General features: G+C 38.2%; 2 protein-coding genes and 2 non-coding genes across 5 annotated transcripts; 1 reads left to right on the top strand and 3 right to left on the bottom strand.

Moving 5' to 3' along the window:
* Positions 1-1902: 1902 nt before the first annotated feature.
* On the bottom strand, positions 1903-11340 carry naca (nascent polypeptide associated complex subunit alpha). 2 transcript variants are annotated; one of them, XM_066672920.1, is made up of 8 exons: positions 11222-11340; positions 10105-10180; positions 4147-4232; positions 3852-3929; positions 3620-3766; positions 3210-3338; positions 2209-2331; positions 1903-2014 (listed from the first exon to the last, which is right to left on the bottom strand). In XM_066672920.1, exons 2-8 carry the CDS (start codon positions 10172-10174, stop codon positions 2000-2002), a joined length of 648 nt encoding a protein of 215 aa, XP_066529017.1. In that variant the 5' UTR covers positions 10175-10180; positions 11222-11340; the 3' UTR covers positions 1903-1999. The 2 variants fall into 2 exon arrangements, with proteins under 2 accessions (XP_066529017.1, XP_066529018.1); XM_066672921.1 differs by having other exon boundaries at positions 11127-11233.
* Positions 2088-2160, bottom strand: LOC136698554 (small nucleolar RNA SNORD59). The gene has a single exon (XR_010803130.1). It is a non-coding gene; the product is annotated as a small nucleolar RNA SNORD59 (small nucleolar RNA).
* Positions 3420-3495, bottom strand: LOC136698553 (small nucleolar RNA SNORD59). The gene has a single exon (XR_010803129.1). It is a non-coding gene; the product is annotated as a small nucleolar RNA SNORD59 (small nucleolar RNA).
* On the top strand, positions 11271-23378 carry tfip11 (tuftelin interacting protein 11). Its single transcript, XM_066672918.1, has 14 exons — positions 11271-11411; positions 12827-13039; positions 13296-13449; positions 14474-14630; positions 14727-14854; positions 15082-15237; positions 16594-16785; positions 17503-17817; positions 17905-18011; positions 19170-19338; positions 19464-19707; positions 21693-21835; positions 22488-22653; positions 22876-23378. Exons 2-14 carry the CDS (start codon positions 12831-12833, stop codon positions 23244-23246), a joined length of 2511 nt encoding a protein of 836 aa, XP_066529015.1. The 5' UTR covers positions 11271-11411; positions 12827-12830; the 3' UTR covers positions 23247-23378.
* The last annotated feature ends 50 nt before the right edge of the window (positions 23379-23428 follow it).

The following is a 23428-nucleotide window of genomic DNA, read 5'->3' as shown; positions in this document are numbered from 1 at the left end:
ATAAAGTGACAGGCAAATTGAAATCTTTGCTTTATGACTTAGCTCCCTCTTTACAACTGTCCAGTACAGTGACTACATTCCATACGGTCAATTTCAAAATCTCTCTTGCATCACTCATGAATAAAGCCCCTATATACTTTCATTTCTTCACTTGGGATAAGTTCTCACCCCTTCACTACTTAGCTGCAAACGGATCAATTGGAAATTGGAAGGCTCCATATGAAGAAGCAAGGAGATATCCTGTTCATAAATATCAGGAACAGGAATGGAGATGAGGCATTACCATGACACTCTATCAACTACACTGAAGAAGCCTGAAATACTACCAAATAGGCAACACAACTCACACTTCAGGTACAAGGATAAAGACCCTTGTGCATTCCACGTTGCTTTTTTGAGATAAACCAAACCAAATTATTGTGTGTGCTGCCTGGACACCAAGCACTTAATGTTGGCCTACTCTCGCATTGCCTTTTGCAACTTAACATGGTCAATAACTGAATACCACTACAGGAAAACAAGTTTGACTGACACGCTAAAGTACCAATCATAATTCTGCTATTTTGGCATGATGTGCAGGAGTAGGCAGTCTATGGCAGATCAGTATAAGAGCCAGTACAAAACAATACACAGAATTCAATTGGCAGAATCCTTTCAATGAGGCCAGCTTGTATCAGACTCACCTACTTGTGGGGGTGGAGCATTTGTGGCTGAGACTTCCATCAGCGTAGCGCCAAGGGTAGGTCAGATGACCCTATTCCAGGCATGGTAAATGTTTTCTTTGAAAGAGACATCTAGGAGCCCACAGGTCCCAACAACAGCCCTTGCAGGTTATTAGGCCACATGAGCCCTTCCACCATGAGAATGCCACAATCCACAAATGACTATATTTACAAGATACAATCAAGTTGTTCTCTGAAAACATTGGGAATAATTTCTTTGCACTTCTGTCAGTTAAAGCTTCAAAAGAATTGACTCATTCTTATTTAATTTCATACAATGTCCCAACTGTTCTGGAAACAAACTTTACACATTAGTTTAAATATTACCTCCCCGTGTGGAGTAAGTATTTACTGATGTGTTTTAAACCATTTACCAAAGTGATTCTTACCCATGCTTTCATGTGAGCAAGGGCAAGATGATCCATCTTTGAGGGTATAAATGATCGTAATTATATGAATGCTCATTACTGACATTCTCTTTGATTAACATCTCCTCCATCACCGTGCAGTAACATACTAAAATAGGGCTCAAAGACATCCACAAAAAGTTGTTGACAGATCAGCTTTGCAGGATGGAGCCAACCTCCATGGAGGATGGAGCCAACCTTTTTTTTTTAATAAGCATTACATTTCCAATGAGATTCGAGATCTGGTCTTTTTGCTTGTGTTTTGTTAAGAAAGGCTTTACCACGCTGTGCTTTTTGGCAAGATGTATTATTGTAAAAAATATATATTTCCAAAAAAAACATTTTTTGAAACAAAGATTGCCATATCTTCTGAATGTACACCAGTCATCAAAAGTGCATAATTGTTTAGCTCCAGGTAGTCCCGTCTTATACAATATTGTATAAAATATAGTTTTTTTTTTCCAAATCCATATGCATTTGTGTCATTTGTTCAATTGCTACAAAGTAAACAGCTGGGGCGATTTCCTTGTGGGAACTATAATTTTTGCCATGGTCTTGAAAAAGCTGGCAGTTTTCCGTTAGGCGTCTTTGCTTGATCATTTAAGCAAGACAATCTCAGATACAACAAACTTGTATCCCCCAAACCCACAAAATTGTGTGGGGAAATTGTGATTTCCACAAAAATACAATTCAGTTTCCAGTGTTCTAATCAAGTTCTATCAACTTGACTATTATTGAATACTATTAAGTATCTTAAACAAACCACAGACAAATTCATCAAGCCACAGCTTTATTACTCCCGGGTATAAATTGTACAAATAGTGTAGATTAATTCAGCAACATCCCATTCTGACCCGTTCTGATATCCACCTACATTGTCAACTCCTGTAAAGAGAGGAAAAGTACAGGAAGTTAAATAAGCTGTTCCGACAAAATGAAAATAATTTTAATGCTAAGTTCTTCTCAGAACAGATATTGGCTTCAGTAGATTCAGAAGAACGAAAGTCATACTGTTAAATCATCATGGAAGTGTTATAGAAACTTGTCACGATTATTAAGCTTATTTTGCCTACACTTACCATAATGGCATTGACAATATCATTGTTGTTATTCTTCAGTGCGCGTACAGCCTTTGCCCGTGAAACATTGGCTTGTGACATGACCAGCTCAATGTCCTTAACCTCCACTCCGGTCTCATCAACCTGAAAAAAAGTTACATGGCTCAGTCAGAGTCAACACAAAATTCAAGACTCAATCAGTATTATTCCATGACATGAGCACTTGTCTAAAATCTATGATATATAGATTTAAGAGTTCAGAGGAGCCATCTACAATTGGGTGTCTACATGAGATATTTCAAATATGGCCATGCACAAAACCAAGAATAATGAGAAACAACTTTTCAGGTTTTGGCACTATAAGACAGAATATAGAAGGTATGGATTCACATGCTAGGTTAGAAATGAAATGGACTGCCCACAATTTTAAAATGTTTAAAAGCAGTTAACCACATACAATTCTCTCACACACATCATTTTTATTTATATATATATACACACACACACACACAGTACTGTGCAGAAGTATTAGGCACCTAATTATATATTTTTAAACTAATGCCTTCTCAGTAAGGATGGTACTTGTATAAAGTTATATCACAATAAATACAAAAAATAAAAAATGTTTTTTTTTCTATAAAGTAGTAGGTGAGAGTGAGTTTGAAGAACAATGTTTTGTTCCGATTCTCCTTGATTGCATGAATTTGTTAAATCAACAGCACACATTATTTAAACCATTATTTATTAACTGGTAAAACTAGGTATTGAATGATAACCTCAAATAACATGGTCTGCCACAAAAAGATCTGGAAAAAAGTTAAAACAACACATTCACACTCAATATCACACTTACTGGGAAAATGTTATTTGGTTTTATTCTAATGTTGGGTGTTCTTTGTTGGTTTTTTTAAGCAAATAAACACTTACTGCTCAGATAGCTTTTTATATCTCAATCTCTGGTGCTTAAACTTTTGCACAGTACTATATGTAAATTTAAACTAACAATGAAAAACATGGTTTACCTCTTCTTCTTCGCTTTCCTCCTGTACTGTGGGCGTCTGTGTGTTTTCTTGAATGTTTGAAGTTGCTTCTCCCTGGACTTTAAACTTCTCTGCAGCAGCCAGCTGAGCTTGCTGGGACAGGTCCTCAATCTGAGAAGCACAAGCACAAAAAATGATAACACATTCTGCAACCAATGAGGAGTATTATGATGATGATGATAATAATATGTTTCCTCTCAGGACAGAAAGTTTGGCTTCATCAGACTCAGAAGAACGAAAGTCAAACTGTTTAAATCATCATGGAGGGCAACAATTAAAAGCAGCATAAATTAGATATACCAAAACCCTACAACACATGCTTAATAGTCATACGCTTTGAAAACATACACCAAACAATACAGGAAATTTGAATTCATTTAGATGAATCTCACCTTGGCCTCACCAAAGACAATGTAAGTGTCTGAAGCGGGGCTTTTGTAGACGTCTGGTTTGGTGATGACGAACAGAATGTTCTTAGATTTGCGAATGGTTACCCTGGTAACTCCTGTCACTTGTCTGAGACCCAATTTGGACATTGCCTGTTAAAGTCAAAGTGTGATGGAAAGTTTACATAACAGTAATGACAACAATACATGACTGTTGGAAAATGTACTTTTTGCTCACCTTTCTTGCTTTCTTTTCACTTCTGCTTTGTTTTGCTTTGCTGACAGGTTCTTCGTCAATCTCTGCTGCTGCTGCAAGCTGTGAACAGAAGTAATTACATTTTAGCAAAACATTTCATGTAAAAGTATTTTTACAGGGTTATTCGCAAGACTATATCTAGTTATGGCTGAAAACAGTTTATAACTGAATAAATTACAATAATATTTCATGGCATGTTAAAAAAAATCTCTCCATGTGTTTAGAGAAAAAGCAACGTTTTTATTATTTGAACTACTTGAGTTATAAACAGCCTTACCTGTGCCTGTTGTGTCTGTGTCTGTGCAGAATCCTGCTCCTCTAGTTCAGGAACAGACTCATCGCTGTCCGACTCAGTGCCAGACCCTAAAGAAAAAAACGAAACCAGAAAACATTTAAGTATAATGTTACCATAAAAGTACATGAAAAAACATATATGGAAAGCTAGAGGAATTAAAAGGCCACAACTCAAACTGTATTTGTACTTAAGAAAATAAAAAAAAACGTAACTTCCTACAAAATTGCTTTGTATTTTCAAAACCTCAAATTTACCATGTGATACTAGTATCTCCACTCAATTTTAGATACAAATTGAGATGTCAGTTAAGCCAGTTAAGTGTTATTTATTTATTTATTTTTTAAAAGAACATTTCTTTAAAGAAGAATCAAAAACACAGTTTACAGATATTTGATGTGAGAATTAATTTGCACTATGTGTACAGAGCCCAAAAACCTTGGTACTGTTTAGACAAATTAGAAAAATTAAATGCATTTATGTGGTCAGTACAAATAGCAACAATTGTACTTTAAAAGCAATTCAATAAATAAGGCACCGTTAGATAAAGCAGAGCATTTAAATAATCCTGTAAACCTTGTTCTAATACTAAAATAAGCCAATTGTTACTTCAGAAGTATTTAAATACTTTTTTCTTGTGGAGTGTAAAAACACTGCATAATACTTTACATTTTGTATCAGATTAGGCATTTATCTGATTTTGCTGAAACAGGCCAGTATCTGGTAGAGGGGATCCAGTAAATTCTTCAAACCACATGTAAAAGTTATTCCCTATTATGCTTCAATTTTAGTAAAATGTGACCAACACAAGAAATTTTTGTTGAAAAATATAATTTTAAAACTACACACCAGGAAACAAAAGCTGCAGACAGAAGAAAAATAGGCAAAGAGAGAGATACCCTTGTCATTCTTGGTGGTTGGATCCGGTTTGGATACAGCTTTAACTGTTGTAGGGGCAGGGATAGGTTGAACTTTAGGGGCTGTTTTGGGTGCTTTTGTGGCTGCAGCAGGGGCAGATGGGGGCATAACAGTGGTAAATAAAGGTGCTACTTTAGGTGGAGCACCAGCCAAGGGTTGTGGTGGAAAAACAGGTATGGTTAAAGGTTTCTCAGGTGGAATGAGTGGAGGCAGGTCATCCTCCTCCTCTGGAGTTGGGAGGGCAGCCTGAGGTGGTGGTGCTAAAACAGCAGGGGTTACTTCTGGCTTCCTTTTGGGAGCATCTGCTTTGGGAGCAGATGGGGCTTTTGGCACTTCAGCACACGTCCCATTTTCAGGAACAGTTGCTGGAGCTACTTTGTTGATTTCAGACACCTTTGGAGCTACAGGGGCCCGAGAAACAAACTTTGGCATTTCTGGTACCTTAGGTGGACTACATGCCACAACTTCTGAGTATGACTTTGGTGCAGGAGCAGTAGGTTTGGAAACTACTTTAAAAGCTGCAGGAGCTGCAGTAGCTTTAGGTGGTGATGTTGGAATAGGGGATGCTCCCTGTACTGGTTTTGCTTCAACTGGAGCTGGCACAGCAACAGCCGGAGAGGCTGGAGCAACTGATGCACCTTTCACTGGTTTTAATTCCACTTGGACTGGAGTGGCATTTTTAGGGGAGGCTGGAGCAGGGGGTGCACCCTTCACTGGGCTTGCTTCCACTGGAGTAGCATGTTTAGGGCTAGCTGGGTTAGGGGGCACACCCTTTATTGGCTTGGCCTCCACTGGAACAGCCTCTTTAGGGGTGACTGGGGCAGGGGATGCACCCTTCACTGGGCTTGCTTTCACTGGAGCAGCATTTTTAGGGCTAGCTGGGGCAGGGGATGCACCCTTTATTGGTTTGGCTTCCACTGGAGCAGCCTCTTTAGGGGAGACTGGGGCAGGGGATGCACCCTTCATTAATTTTGCCTCTACTGAAGCAGCAACTTTAGTGGAGGCTGGTGCAGTGGCCACCTTATCCACCAATGAAGGCATGGCCTCAGGACTAGCAACAGGGTGAATACTCATAACCTGTGGAGCAAGAACAGGCTTAGGTGCTGGTTTAGCATCTGGTGTAGAGAAAACTTCGGCTACCTGCTGAGGTTCAGCAACTTTAAATGCATCAGTTTTTTTGGGTTTTACTTGTTTACCAGCCTTCACAACCTTAGGAGCAGCTGTTTCAGCTTTCCCTGCAACTGCAGAGTCAGCTGGAGGAGATGCTAGTGGAGAACAAGGTGGGGTGGCTTTAGGACCTGAAGCTGATTTAGGGGAGGTGGGGGAAGAGGAAGAGGCAGAGAGGGAGGAGCGCTTCCTTCTGCCCACAGGGACAGGTTTGGGGGCAGAAGTGCTTGGAGACGAGGATAGTTTGAAGGTAGCCTTAGCCCCTTTTGCCTTTGGCTGTGAGGCAGCGGAAGCTGTAGCAGCAGGAACAGCTGGAGTGGCTAAGGAAAATAAAGGGTTTGAGTTTTTTTTTTTTAAGAATTGACTGCAGTGAGAACACCCACATCCATGCAGGTTAGGCTGAAGAACTGTTTACAATTCTAGCACAAAAGGTGTTAGGCCACACAACAGCTTTCAATCCACCACGACAAGCAACCTACTTTACCAACACTGGTATGCAGACAACCCTCAGACATCATATCATTTGTAAGAATTTGTGGGAAATTTAAACATCTAGTTCAAGACTTAAACAACATTTCATAAACAAAGCATTAATACAATGTAGCACACCCACACAGGTTACAGATCTATGCAGAACACAAGAGACATCTCACAGCTATAGGATTATGGTTTTAATTATGCTACTATACTTGGAATCCTTTTAATGTTAGTATGCAAGTCGCTACACACATTCATTGCTCATAATGCTGTGTGGTAAAAATCTCGATCTTTTAGCCACAAAATATTTTATGCAATAGGAATACAGTTAAGAACGATGTTGGGATTATGTGTGTGTGTGTGCGTGTTTTTTTTTATCTTAATTTACTTTGTTACCCTATATGTCTATAAATGGCAAAAAGGTAAACATTGTGTAGTAATGAACATTTGGTATATTCTATCTGTAACAGTGTTCCAAAATGTTATATGGTGATAAATATCAAGATCAATATATATTTAAAAAATAGAAATTGTGCCATTTTGAACATGTTGCCTAGATCAAATTGCCCATGTAATTATGTCTTAAGTGCATTGTTTGAAATGATTTTGCTCCTGCATTATGACCTGTATATTTCAGTACCCCCATGCTTGAATTGGATTTGTTACAGCACGTACAAGAAACTAAACTGTACAGGGCAGTGGTACTCTAGGACCTGGGGTAAAACACTAAGAATGTAAACTTAAATAAAAAAGTTTTTTTTTTCAAACTCAGTTAAGACAAACAAATTAAATACTTGGGTGAAATATGTTAATAGTAAGATACAGTATCTGGCCTGTTTCAAGATATCTGTAAAAATGAATCAGTGCGACACAACACTGAAGACCAGTTTATACTTCTGCGGCGAACCTATGCCGTAGCCAACACTTCAACAAAAACCCTACGCCATAGCCTGACTCGCACATGTAACTGTGTGTTGTGTGGATGCAGACAGCAATGACTGATTTGTCAGTACTCAGACGGGCACTGAACCAAAGCAGTACAGAAACATGAGCTACTACTACTCCTCCACACTACAGAGACTGCAGACAGCACCAAATTCATGTCGAGAGATATCCTCAGACATGTAGTGGACCCCATGGACAAATAATAATGTTGAACACAGAAAAAGTATGGATGACACCGAAAGTCACATTTGTATATTTATGTTTGAGATTCAGCCCTAGTTTGTGGTGGTGTAATTGTAGAGTGACGCACTCAACCGCGTAGGGCTCTTGCGTAGCCTTCGGCATTGGCTCTGCTTTGAGTCCACCGAGAAGTATAAACAGGCCTTAAGATCGACCCACATGGGATAATGTTCTTAACATCGCCCATTAGGCAAGTCATAGTTTAAGATTAAGTCAAATAAAAATAAAAAAACAACCTTGCATAACATCAGCAAGTGTACAGAAATACACTAAACATTAAGAGTGCATGAAAATGTGCACAGGGTATTTTCTTTTTGTACTGTGAGAACAAGCAGTGGGTCAGTTTCACACAAATTGACCCACCTGACATGTGCAGAGAAGAGAGAGAAGGGCCAGCACGATTAGCTTGCACTTTCGTCTGGACAGCCTCTGAAAGGGCTATGACTTCTTTCTCTTTTACTACTTCATTCTGAGTCGCAACATCTACAGTAACATCAACAGGTTTTACTTCCTTGACTGCAGTTGCTTCACTAGGCTCTTTGATTAAATCTTCAGGAGTAGCTGATTTCAAGGCATCAGCCAACCCCTTATTCTGGGGTTCTGTAACATTTTCTGGAAGAACTGGTGGGACATCTACCACATCTCCAGCAATGAGAGGGTCCTCATCTGCAGGTCTTTGAACTGGATCCATCTCAGTAATCACTACCTGATCTTCAACAGTTACATCTTTTGGAACTTGGTCTGCAGGTTCCCCCAGAGTTTCTTTCAGGCCTCCAGCAAGATCGGTTTGTTCTTCAACAGTAGCATCTTGTTTAAGTGTATCTGGTTCTTTGGAGGACTCACTCACAATAGCACATTCCTCATATGCAGTATATGCTTGAGCTATAGCCCGTTTGTCAGTAAAAATTGCTGCCACTTCACCATTAGATTGCACACCTTCTGCCTTAGATGGAATTACTTCTTCCACAGAGTGGGCTACAATCTCAGTATTTTTCTGGGTTTCCAAAGTAACATCAGGGGCCTCAGGAACAACACCCTCCATTGCTGCTGGAGTGGTTTTAGTACTTTCAGGAGCAGCTGCCTCAGAACAGGCAGGGGTGCTTAACACCCTTGGAGCTAAGAAGGGGAAAAGGAGCAAGGAAAGCAGGAGGAAGGGCAGTCACAGTGAAACCATCAGCAGCAGCTAAAGAAAGCCCAACAAAACATTCTGTTGCATATAAAGACGACACCTGACTGGTGACAACACACCAAGAACCAGAAACCCTCTAGTAAAAGTCAAGTGTAATGCAATATAGCATCTTCAATTATTTATATGCAAGAGAACAGGGAAAGGTTTTCTTATCCAAAGAAAAAAATCCCAATAACCTTTGTGGTGGTTATATCAGTGAAATTAGTCTGTGCATATATACACACACAAGTGAAACAAAAAATCTGTCAAGTGTGTCCACTTCCACCATGCGGTGCCAAAAGTGTGGTGAAGATCTAAGATCTGCTGGCAGCATATCAGATGCCATGACAAAGTTCTTTCTGAGGTAGAATGAACCCCCAACAATCAGCTCTCCAGTCAAAGCCTACATGAAAATGATTTATTAGCCCCAATGATAAATGGCACGTGTACATATAGTTTTAGTAACATGTGCGTGAAATTTATACAGTGTACACTCAACCTGTAAGTTACAAAATAAAATACTCCATAGTTGAAATATTCATGCACAGTTGGATGGTCCATAGCCCATGCAGAGACAAAAGTGAATACATGCTAAAAATACTACCATACAGTCTTAGCTTCACAAAAGACAAGCACAGCAGGCAACAATGCTGGATTCTGGGCAAGAGGGTCCTGGATCATTAACTTTAAACTATTTTTGTTTTTCAGTCTGAATCTGGAAATGTTGGTTCACCATTTATACAAGCCCAGTAGATTCACCCTGCAAAATTTGACACCTCCACCCCCACCCATTTAAAACTGCAGCATGAAGTGTCCACAGCAGCTGCTGACTTGAAGTGAAAACGGCCAGCATGTCAGACGTGTTAACGCCATCAAAAACAAAGCTTAAATGTTATGCTGATTAATTCCTTTATGTTCTGTGTAGATTTTTTTTCTTGCTTAATAATAAGAAAACCCAGGTACTTGTGAACAAGGCAGTTCCAGGACCCCTTCATGCACATTTTGATGACATTATGAGCATTACGAACCTGTCTCCACTTGGGGCTGCTGCATCTCCTGCTCTGTCACTGGGACAGTTTCTGTGGCTTCGCCTGGCATTCTTGGCTAAAACAATAAAGAAAGACTTTTAAAATTAACCCTAAAAATGGCTTGTGACACATCATTAGCTATAAAGCCAGCAAAAACTAGCAGCGTTAAATTATAACTGACCTTGATTATTCACAATTTGCCTATGTATCTTATACCAACACTAGTCCAGCCATGAAGGAAACCATAAATGGTTAAAACAAATACAATAATTTAAATGTACAGCATTTAGAAGACACCCTTATCCAGAGTTAATGATCACCCATTTGAAACAAATACTGATAAACAGAAACTATTATAACAAGAAAAAAAACAGATCACAAAGTATCAACATTGTCTAGAACAAGTCTTTTTAATCGTGTCGATTTGATTTATATTTTGCCATGGAAAGCTTTATATCGATTGTAGCAGATCTAAAATCAAGTTAGAACTCAAGTCAAGGTGTTTAACTTTGCAACAGACACGGGGTGTTTGATTAAGCCTCAGCGGGTCGCCATTCAACTTCTAACAAGAGGCTTTAACTCTAACAGACAAGTTTACTATGTCCGGCAATTTAAAGTCCGACAAGTTAATCCTCGGTTAATTAAATAAAAAGCAAAAAATGTTACCACAATATTGTTCATGTTAAAGATAAAAAAGCAAAGCTCACGCCACAACTATTTCTACGGAGCTATCCGGCTAACCTACATGCTACAACCGAACCAGGCAAACGAGCCGTCGAACATTATCTTAAACACGGCTTAGTGTCAACAAAAGCTTCACAAACATAAATTAACACGCTTTAGAGCATACAGCCTGAAATATACAGCGCTGCATTTATGAAACATAAACGCGGACAAACTGCCCTGTGCTGTTAAAAGGCGCTGCCACCGCTCCCCCATTTTGGAGAACCTGTCGGCTAATTTTGAACCAAAATAGTAAAAATTAGGAAAGGCGATTCGGGTCAATATTTACCACTTCTTACATGATAGCTTTAGGATTACGATACCGGCTTGGTTTGACCGCGCAAAGTTGTTTAGAAACGAAGGATGTTGTCCGATTGGAAGCAGAAACACTTACTAGGTCTGGGCTAGGGGTCCAAGATGGCTGAGAGAGAGATTGTCTGACCTCTGCGTCACACTCTCATCATCGCCGCGCTTCCGCTTCACTGCGGCGCTCACAGGAAAGAGACTCTCTCCCTCCGCTCAGAGCAACAGCGAAAACTCCGCCACAGCACAATCTACACAAATTATACAGCCTGCACGGACAGGTGGGCTTGTTTTATCACGGTCAAATATCAGTAGCTGCGAATTTACGGAGAAATATCGATATTGTCGATGACTCCTCGGTGCGGCGTTAACGGAGGCGGGTTGTAGCCGCTCTGAGCCAGAATGTGTGTAGCTCTAACGATGCTGGCCTTTTTCAGATTTAAACCATTCTGTAAATCGGTGCTTTTGAACGCAGTCACAGTTTAACCCTTTTGGTCAACGTTACAAGATAGATTCTTATTAGTAACGGTAAATATTATGTTACTTGGCTATGAGACTGAAATCGACTCATTCGAATCTCAATTTCCACCTTAAAATGTACAGTGTCACATGCTTGCTGTTCGTTTTAAGGTGGAACGGAGAATTCAAAAAAGACCAACTTAAGTTGTCTTCATTCAATCAGAGCATAGTTGCTTTTTGTATGGTGCTGTGCAAGTCTTAAGCATCTAAAATTATAATTATAATTGAAATTATTTTCTTTAGAATAAGCGTTGTCCTTGTATAAACACAAAAACATAAATACAGTAACAAATGAACTTGGATATGTTTTTTTTTTTTTTAAAGTAGTAGCTATTCTATGAGCTAGTGTAAAGAACAATGTTTGTTTCCAGAGATTTTCCTTGATTGTATACATTTATTAAAGAAACTTTTATGTATTATTTTTTTATCTTAAAATTACAGCTTCTAATAATCTTGATGCTCCTCTGATCTGTAATAGGGAGAATAGAGCTTCTGTTGTTACCGTTGCTTTGGTACTACTCAGGGCTCAGCACTGCAGAAACTGCACTATGTAGCTTTTGGGGGATTAGCTTTTTTCACAGGTGCCTAAAACATTGTCACAGTACTGTAGCTTCATGAACAAGTTGCTTGTACAGAAATTCACAACATCAACTGCTGTAGTTTATTCAGATATGTTTTCAGTTCTACATTAAATCTTCCAGTTCAAAGTTAAGGTGAAAATGGAAATTAGCATAACTTCATAAGTTAGAGATCAACTTAACATGAAGTCGTAATATATAAACAGTTCTTGTATGACGATATACCTTACTGTGAAAAATTAGGCCTTAGGCAAATACAAATCATATCATAGTACGTGCTTATTTTAGGTGTGCTCATTTATTATGTTCATATTTCACTTTAGGGAAACTCATTTTTATTTGTGGTCATCATACTATGCCTGGCTTGGCTGATCAATACTTTGTTAAATTAGTGGCTTGGAAGAGCAAAGAAAACACTGTAATACAAATGGTCTTTGTTTGATTTGCTTTATTTATAATATAATACATTTATAATAATGCTATGTACAAAAAATTGCACACACAAATGCACTTATTGCCAAGATGGTTTATTAATGTGCTTAGGTGTATAAATCTTTTGCACAGTATGTATATTCATACTCTTTTTTTAATTTCCACAGAAGTATGTCTATGTCCCATTTGTATGGGCGTAGAGGAGATTTAGAAGACGAGGATGGAGTGGAGATTGAAAAGTTTGAGGTGTCTGAATGGGACCTGGCCAACGAGTTTAATCCTGACAGACGTCGGCACAGACAGACAAAAGAGGAGGCTACGTACGGCATATGGGCTGAACATGACTCTGATGATGAGAGACCTAGCTTTGGAGGCAAGAGGTAGCTAACCTAATCTCAAAGCCTAGTGGTTGTTAGTCAGACCTACCATCCAACTGTACTGTTTACATCCGTTAAAGATTACAGCTAGCGCACATATAAAATCTGTAGGCAAATTTACTTTGAAAATAAATATAATTTTTCTAACTTTCTTCAGTTGTACTACTAGTTTTGCAGTAGTAAAAATTGTAACAGTGCGTTCCTATTTGTGGGGCAGTTACTGGGAGGATGATCATTTGTATATGACAATATTTCATAGATCAAAAGACTACACAGCTCCTGTGAACTTTATAAGTGCTGGCCTGCGGAAGACTGCAGCTGAGGAGAAACAGCAGCAGGACTCTGATGACTCAGACCAGGATGAAGAAGCACACCCACCGCCCCGTGCTGCTGCGCCTAAAAAACTTCAGACGGTAATTTGCAATAGATTGGCTTTCTTCTATACTCCTAATCTTTTTTGCGGATATTCAAGTGTTAAAAGTGAATTTTATTAAACAGAATTAGGGCTGTACCATATCGTATTGTTCGTGATAATATCCTCATATTTTTTTAAACAAAAATAAATAAATATTGTGATATTCTGACTTGATATCATGACTGCATGATGACTCAGCACAGCAACTATTCTGTGTTTTTGTTATTTACTCTGAAACTTTAAGGTTACTTTCTGCACTTTGGTTGTGTGGTAGATTTTTATGCTATATTATTTTATACAAAATCAGAATCTTGGTAAATTACTGTTTACAAAATAAGCAAATATTTACTGATATCTTTTGTCACTGTCATATTTGAATATTTGAAACATTTGTAGTAAAATAAAACTTGTAAACAAAACCATTTAAGGCTATTAATATATATTTAATATATTTGATTAAATATGAGTAATATTAATATAACATTTATATTGCTGCATTAGTTTGTTCTTGAAATTAATAAAAGTATTTTTCAATGTTTTGTTCATATCGCCAAAAATATCGTTATTGCCAAAAACTTAAATATTGTGATATTATTTTAGGGCCATATCGCCCACCCCTAAACAGAATGTGTTTATTTGTATTGTTGGTATCTTTTTCATAGAACTGACAATATCATTATTTACTTTTAGGGAATCAGCCATGCACCAAACTAGTTCAGTGATATTGTTAGTTCAGTAAAATGTTTAAACTTGAAAACAGTTTCTGAATATTTCTATAGCATTTTAGATTAGTTAGAATCTGTCTCTAAACTGGACATTTAATTTCTGTTGATAATACATTGACTCAGTGTTTTACTCTCTGCTGCTTATCAGGTACGACTCTAATATAAATACCATCTGTATCATTGGAAGTACTGGGTGGGTGTAGCAATATAATGGGCTGAAAATTTTGCCATGTCTTAATAGTTCATAAAACCTGATTGTGTGGCTTCATATCCCTTTATTTGCTTTACCTCCTTTAGGGTGGGAATTTTAAAACGTCCCAGAAGACATTTGCAGGAAATATCCGGCCAGGACAAGACATCGGTACCTGGGAAAGACATACAAGAGGCATTGGTCAGAAGCTTCTGCAGAAGATGGGGTACGTTCCAGGAAAAGGCCTTGGCAAAAACGCACAGGGTAGGGCAACTTATAATTTTTTTTACCTGTGCATGTTAAGGTACTTTCAAAGGCAAATCTAGAGTTTACTGAATGTTCTGATGGGTGTCTTTTTAGGTATTGTGAACCCAATTGAAGCCAAAGTACGAAAGGGAAAAGGTGCAGTGGGGGCTTATGGAAATGAAAGAACTCAGCAGTCACTACAGGACTTCCCTGTTGTAGATTCTGAGGAGGAAGAGGAGCAGGTGAGATTCGAGATGACTCATTTATTCTGCACAGTGTTCATTATGGTTTGAGTGTTTTTGTTATAGGAGCATTCAAAAATACACTAACGTATAGGCTACCATTTTAAAATCTGTGCACAATAAAATTGCATACTAATCTGTGTAGTTAAAAAAAAAAAAAAGATTTTGTGTGGGAATAAAAATACATGTGATACACAATATTTCCTCTTTTTTTTATTTGCTAATAGGAGTTTCAAAGGGAATTGGGTCAGTGGCGTAGAGAGCCTGGAACAGGGAAGAAAAAGCCTAAATATTCCTATAAAACTGTGGATGAACTGAAGGCTCATGGGAAACTTACCAATAAAGGAATGAGCAAACCAGCTGGAGAACTTGCCCAGGTTAAGGTGAGGCAAAAGAATGAACTGGAAACAAACTTTTAAATATTGTTATATTCTACAGTTGGTAAAACAATTCTATCAAAGTTATTTCATAGGAAACTTGGGAAGGTTAGTAGATTATTACTTGTGATTATTTCATGTTATACATTTCTGTCTTTCTGAATCATTAAGATTCAGACATCTGGCTCTCAAGCCACAGAAGTGAATACTACTGACATGAATATGTTGAATTCCCTTGTAAGTGCGATTTCTCCAACATTCAGGTCCTCACAACATTGGCCACAAAAAAACAATATATATACTTTATCATACAACTTAAAGACTTTGTCTTCATGTAGATTTTTATTAATGCAGTGGCAAAAGTAGAGAGACGCTGCTTTTATTGCTAGTACTAAATGGTCTATGTCAGTGGTCACCAACCAGTCGACAAACCATGGCTGCCTCAGTTATGTCCTTTTAAGTTACTATAGCGGCGTCATTCTGTATCCGCAGTGGTTCGCAAGCTAATTAAACAGGGACACATAAAGCCGCTGTCACACAGGGGTTTGTGTCCGCAAATGCTGACCAATAGCGCGGCGGCTCTGTTACTGCCCTGTCTGAGGATTACAAATGACAGCACAAGCGATAGTCACACTAAACCCCGGTGTTCTGACGAGTTGTGCTACCGCGTGGAAATGTGCGACTGTAGAGTACTTTCATAAGTACAGCCGCCTAAATAAAAGGTAGGGCATTTGGATAGGCAAAAAGAAGTATAAGCAAGAGACATTCATAGCCTAAATCCCCTTATGAGGGTAAATATATAAGGGTAACTATATTGATAATTCATTGTTTATACATTTTTAATTTTTTTAACGTTTGTTTCGGCACGTACAGTTTTGGAATGCTGAAGCAAATAACAGTAAGCTAAGATTGTATAATGAACTGGAGGAAAACACATATCTCATGAAAAACACATTGAGAATTGTGGGGCATGCGCAGGGCTGCTGTAGGATATTTATCAGTAGTACAACATGTCAGAACACCTGTTTCCTCAGGCACTAAGTACCACAGCCAACCCTCAGCTGTACATTATTGAAGTAAACAGTTTAATTGTATATTATTGGAGGCGATGAGGACATACTCAGCTTTGTTTTAAAGTAGCCTAAGCCTGGCATTTACACTGGTAGATCATTCATTTGTTCAGATTTCAAAGGGTGATCTTGTACATAAAAAGGCTAGTGACCACTGGTCTATGTGCTTTTTAACTTCTAATCAAACTGACATTTTTGTTTGTATCTGCTATTCAAGGGAAAGTTATACCCTTTTCTAGTAGTATTTTCTTATAATTTTAATGTCTATTGTCTCCCTCCCATTCTCTGGTAGGTGATAGATATGACGGGTAGGGAGCAAAAGGTGTACTACAGCTACAGTCAGATGAGTCAGAAGCACAGTGTTCCTGAGGAGGCTCCAATGAGTGCCGCAGTCCGAGAACAGAAAAGCACAGTTTTTGCTCTGCCTGAACTTGAACACAATCTCAAACTTCTCATTGAACTCACCGAACAGGACATCTTACAGGTATACACCTTAGACTTTTCAATAAATAATTATGTTTCTAAGGCTGGGAATTTTGGCCAAAGAATTATTACATGCATTACTATGTAATCGATGTGCAATGCCCTTGAATCATCACCTTCAGAACAAAGCATTTTCACACACTGATTTTTAAAAAAAAATATTGAGGTTTTTGACACACAACATAAATGCAGTCCATACACCAAAATGCACATGTTCAAACATTATCAGATATTTCTTATAATGTGTAATTATTGCTACCTAAATGTGCGCACATTTCTGAGAAAGAGGTTTAGTTGTGAGTACGGTTTGTACAACCTCCACAGGAAAGAAGTGGCCGATTCAGATGTTATGCTTTGAAACTACTGTCCATGACGGTTATGGCTATCATGCTAGGATTGTGCTGTAGAGAAAAGGAACTGTGCTCTAGGGCAGTTATAGCACTCCTAAAACATCTGGGATTCATTAGAGGGGCTTTTCTAATCATTTAAATAAATGTTACAATGTCTTGTGTAAATACTTACCAGAAGAATAGAGGCATCCCCTGAAGCAAAGAGGGAGTGGGCTACCTATAAATAGAATAAATCTCAGGGAAAACACCGGCCAAGTGTGCGTCCACAAAGTTTTTAGAAAGAAATTTATTAACTTTGCTTAGGGCAAACATGACACATTATTGACTTCAATTGACCTTTCTCTGTATGTATGTGTGTGTATATATAGAGTGCCCGGCGTCTGCAGCATGAGCGGGACACAGTAGTGTCTCTGACGCATGAGAGTAGCACGCTGCAGTCCAGGCTTAAAGAGGAAGAAGAGGCTGTGGAGAGGCTGGAGCGGGTGCTGGAGCTGGTCGAGCAGCTAGAGGCATCTGGAGACGGAGGCCGACCTCCACTCAGCCTCCTTGAGTGTGCTGAAGCCTTCCAGCAACTGCAGACACACTTCTACCAGGAGTACAAAACCATGGGGCTTGCTGACCTTGCTGTGTCTGTAGTGCATCCGCTGCTAACAGAAAAACTCAAAAGCTGGGATCCTCTTAAGGTAAAAATGCACAGAGAACATTTGCTATGGCAGAGAATATGTCCTTGTCCTTATGTGTAATTCCTTTGTATATGTATTTATTTGTAGGACTGCTCATATGGTTTAGAAGAAGTAGGTCAGTGGAGGGCCATACTAGAGGGTACACAACTTCAACATGCTGCACCTGATTCTACTTCTATGGATCCCTACCACAGGTAAACCTTGCTGGAATAAAGGTTCTGTTTGTTGTTTCATACTGAAGTTTTATAAAACCAGTCTATATTTTAATAATAATTATATTTTAAAAAATAAATAAATAAAATGTGTATTTATAAAGTGCTTTTAAATTACCAAAAGACATTGATTACTGTGGGAATGAACATGTAAGATACAGAAAAAAATTAAACAATCAAATAAATAAGAGGAACCTACAACACAGTACAATAGCACGAAAAGGAGTAAATAACATGGGTTACCCTATTATAAGCTTCAGGAATAAAAGTGATAGAGAGTTTGAGTGTTGAGTTTGTGGAGATATTTTATTTGTGCCTTCTTAAAGACCAATATATCTTCACTGTCCAAGGAAAAACATTTATCTCCAAAATAGTAATATATTAGGAGGAGGGAAAAAAAACCTTCTTAACTTTAAATGCAAGTCAATTTAGTTCTACACTCAGTTCTATATTTTATATTCAGTTTTATATTTCTGTTCCTGTTGCCATTATATTATCTTTACATATATTAAGTTCTAAATTTCTACTTTTGTTGTCATTATCTTATGTTTATATTTTACTCTTATATGTGGAACAGCTACTGGATGCCTTGAATTTCCCCCTGTGATTAATAAAGTATCTATCCATCTGTCTATCTATAAAGATTGAATATTACATTTTCTTTGGTCCATTCATCATGACATTTTCACACAATGTAAAGGACAGCTGCTCTGTTCAAATGATGTAAGTTAATAAAAAAATAATCAAAAACACATTTTTCCTTGGACATGTCAGTATGTAATCCTGCTTGGATTGGCTCTAACAGCCTGTTTTAAAACAGTCCAGGCTTTGAATTAGAAATTGTCAGATCAAGTCATCTGGATGCTCTGCAAGGATACATTAATGACTGCCATTACAATTGGTGACATCATCTCTGTAGAGAGTTAAATATTAAAAGTGCATTTATCTGTTACTATGGACCAGGGAGGCAATTATGTGTTTTGAAACTAAACAGTTGCCTACACATTATGTCCATATGGGTTCTTTCTTTTCCATATGGGTTCTTCCTTCATGTTTGTAATATGATGGTTACCAGGAATAATGTGAAGTCTTGTTCTATATATCATGTAATGAAACGGTAAATAAAATATTCTATTGCAGATTGATATGGGAGGTGTGGGTTCCTGTGCTGAGAGCTTGTGTGGTTCTGTGGCAGCCCAGGAATGTGGGTCCGATGGTGGACTGTGTGGACTGCTGGGCCCCTGTGCTGCCTCTCTGGATCCTGGACTATGTTCTTGAACAGCTCATCTTCCCACGGCTACAGAAAGAGGTCACTTTTCACTCTATATATAAACAGAACCATGGACACACACACATCAGTTTCTTGCAATTGACCCCTGTCATAGACTTTCTAAAAACAATTTAATAATATAATCTATTTCTGTGGTTTTTCAGGTGGATAACTGGAACCCATTAACAGACACCGTGCCCATACACTCATGGATTCACCCATGGCTGCCACTCATGCAAGTGCGCCTGGAGCCGTTGTACCCACCAATCCGCAGTAAGCTGGCCCACGCTCTGCAGCGTTGGCACCCCAGTGATGCCTCAGCCAGACTCATCCTGCAGCCTTGGAAAGAGGTCTTCACTCCTGGAGCCTGGGAAGCCTTCATGGTCAAAAACATCGTCCCTAAGCTAGGTATGTGTGGATAAATCTACTAATGCATAAAATAATATCAGCACAAATATCCTAATTGTAATTTTTCTCATCAATGTTACAACTGTGATTTAAATGCTATTTTTTAAAATCTAAAATGAATGACCATGAATGGATGACCAGTGTAAGGGTGGGGGGCTTAAAGTGCTGATACGATAAAAAAGGTTTTAGCAGCAAACACTCCCATGTTTTGGTTAAGACATCAAAGACACACACATATACATATATATACATATATATATATATATATATATATATATATATATATATATATATATATATATATATATATATATATATACACTCCTCAACAGATGAGATAAACATGGCTAATAAGTGCAACACCCATTAAGAATATACTAAGGCACAAGCTATAATATAGCACTAACAGTTTCACAGGTTAAACAATGGAATTTTAGCATTCCCACATGGACAAACAGGAATAGCCACAATCTCTGAGAAGTAGCTAATTATACACCAGTGAAATCAACTAAGAACACAGATTTATCATATTTCCACAAAATTACACCATCAATACTAACGTACAACAGTTAATCATCATAAAGTGTATTAAGGAATATTACCAAACCCATGAATATTAAGTCAAATAGAGATAAATACTGAAACTACATTGCTACAGAAATAGCATATTATGACCAAACCTCCTGTTTTTGCCAGACATGTCCTCTTTTCGGGACCTAAAAAAGCACTTCTTGTGCTTACATCACTTTCAGCTGAGCTCTGCTCCACATCACATTGTTTTACTGTGATGCCTTGAACAGGAATGTGTTGAAAGTTTTAAAGGTAATTTATCATAGTCTCTTTGTATTTGGAAGTGTTTCTGTGTCACACGAGCCTTTCACTTTCTGCTCTATATTTTACAAAACTAAAATTCATCACTTCTGTCCCTATAACGGCACAAATACACAGAACACACTTGACCATTACTGACGTGTTAATCAAGTTATATCTGCACAGTTTTTCTGTTTATCATTAACTTTAGATGAAAACAGGCCAACTCTCCGGATCATGAAAGCTGGAACAGGGGAGAGACTGAATTATAGCTTTCATATACAACACTTTTTATCAGACAGACCTTAAAAAATATGAAATCTAAGTATTTTTACATAATGTCTGGATCCCAGTGAAGCACTGATAATTTATCAAATCTGTATTACTTCTGGTTGATAAAATATTGTGCTTGCTTTTAGTAATGTTAAAAAAAAACATACACAGTTAAAAGGTAAACAAGTTGCTTTAATACAGGGCTTCAGTTTTGTAGTTTGGTTTTAACAGAAAATAACAGGTTTCAATGATAATAAACTGTCAAGAAATGAAAAAAATATTATTTTATTATTTTTGCTTAGGGCCAAATGTGGAATGGAAAGGAATCTGTCCAAAAAGGCATTAGTTATTTATCTTGTTAAAGAGTGTCTATTTATGTATTAAATTTCAGCAGCATAGTTGCATGGTTATGGAAGAATTTGTGCTGCCAACCTGCCCCATGTGTCCTCTTTTTTGAAAACTCCAATATGGTCACCCTAGGATACACAGAGAACTAAGCTATTCTCAAACGAAATGAGCACAATAGCTTACTTTGTGCCATAGACTCAAATTGAAGGCAACAAAACCAGCTGGAGCAGTTTCTAGATTTTAATATTTCAGAGGAGCCAAGAAGCATGTGCACGCAGACTACTTTTTACCCTGCACAATGCTGCAAGATGGCGCTGCTGCTTACAGGAGGCTTCTAATAGTCTGAAGTTGGCATAATATGCTGACCAGTGTGAAGGTGGCTTCGTGACAGTTAAAGGGGGTTATTAATTATAATTTTTTCTGTTATTGTTTTACTCTCTATTTAATAAATGTAATTATTTGATTAATAGTCCAGCCTTTGAGTATATGCTAATATATTCTCAATAACATACAGGAGCTATTTTATTTTACATGTTAATGTATGTGTGTTACAGCTCTGTGTCTAGGGGAGTTAGTGGTGAACCCACACCAGCAGTTGGTTGAACCATTCACATGGGTGATGGACTGGGAAGGCATGCTGTCTCTCTCCACCATGGTGGGGCTACTTGACAAGCACTTCTTTAACAAATGGCTACAGGTGAGTGGAGTTATTAGGAGTAATTTTGTGTGATTCTGTTTGGGGGGGGGGGGGGGTCTTGGCTATGTTCACTTTACAAATCTCAGTAATGAATTTTTGCTCAGATAGGATTTAGCTCTATTAACAATACACATTTATAAATGCAAGTGACCTGTAACTGTCTGTAATTTGAACAAATCTGTATCCGAAATGTTAGGCATGCACACAGTGTTTGTGGCTTGTCCCTAAACATTGTGCAGTGTACACTGTTGGTCCTTAAATAAAAGGTTCTCCATGGCACACATCAGTTTTAATAAATGTGTTTGTGTACATTCATGCCGCATAACCATGAATCAAATACATATCCAAAATAGAAACACTTGTGACAAGTCCTAACAGCCCTGAAAAATCAGATCTGTCACTTCAGCCTGAAATGTGAACATAGCCTTGTGCCAAATGTCTTAAATATTCAAAAATTTAACAGTGTTTCTAATGACAACTAATTCCAATGACAGGGTTTTCATACTGCACCTCTACAAAAAACAGCACAATTATTAGCACCTACAGTTGAGTGCCTTCAAAGTGTTTTTTATGTTTATGACAGGAATGCACTGTGTATTAAGTGTTGAGAGAATTAATCCACATTCTTTTCTTCAATTGTGTTTTGTTGCAGGTATTATGTTCGTGGCTTAGTAACAGTCCCAACTATGAGGAGATTACAAAGTGGTATTTGGGCTGGAAGGGCATGCTTTCAGAGGCACTGCTCAGTCACCCAGTTATCAAGGAGAAGCTCAATGAAGCTCTTGATATAATGAACAGAGCTGTAGCCTCTGGTATAGGTAAGTCAGCCTCCCACTTATGTTTACTTACAGGCCATGCTCTATATAATGTAAGCCAAAGGTAATAGCATTTTTGAGTTACAATCTGCAAAAAAAAAGCAGTTCTCAAATATTAAATATAGATTCACCTTGATATATTTATATTATTTGAAAATCATGTTTACTGCCTGTCATGCCCTGAATGTATTATTTTTTTAATTTAGTGTGCAATTTGCTCCACAGGTGGCTACATGCAGCCTGGAGCAAGAGAGAACATTGCATATCTGACTCAGACAGAGAGGAGGAAGGACTTCCAGTATGAGGCTTCAGCACAGCAGCAGGAGCGTCGTGAGATAGAGAGCAGTGTCCCACGACCTCCAGGCACCGCCCCTGTCCCCACCTCAATACCTACCAACTTTAAAGACCTGATCCAAGCCAAAGCCGAAGAGAATGGCATTGTCTTCATGCCACTAGTGGGAAAACGGCACATGGGCAAGCAACTGTATACATTTGGCAGGATCATGATCTACATTGAGCGGGGTGTGGTCTTTGTTCAGGGCAAAAAGACTTGGGTTCCTACATCACTACAAAGTCTCATTGATATGGCCAAGTAAGGACTAGCACAAGTGGTTGAAGGTGTAAAGTAACTTTGTTGGATTGTATTTCTGTGACTGTACAGCATATTGTTGTTTTATACATTTGAAAACCTTTCAGTTCCTAAGTGAGAAATGTTTTGAATTAAACTAATGTGTTTTGGAAATTACTCATGAATTGATTACTGTATTTCACTGGAATG

The sequence above is a fragment of the Hoplias malabaricus genome, chromosome 5, assembly GCF_029633855.1.
Source record: "Hoplias malabaricus isolate fHopMal1 chromosome 5, fHopMal1.hap1, whole genome shotgun sequence".
Lineage (NCBI taxonomy): Eukaryota > Metazoa > Chordata > Actinopteri > Characiformes > Erythrinidae > Hoplias > Hoplias malabaricus.
The sequence above is the reverse complement of the archived record's forward strand: the minus strand, read 5'-3'. Positions and strand labels throughout refer to the sequence as shown.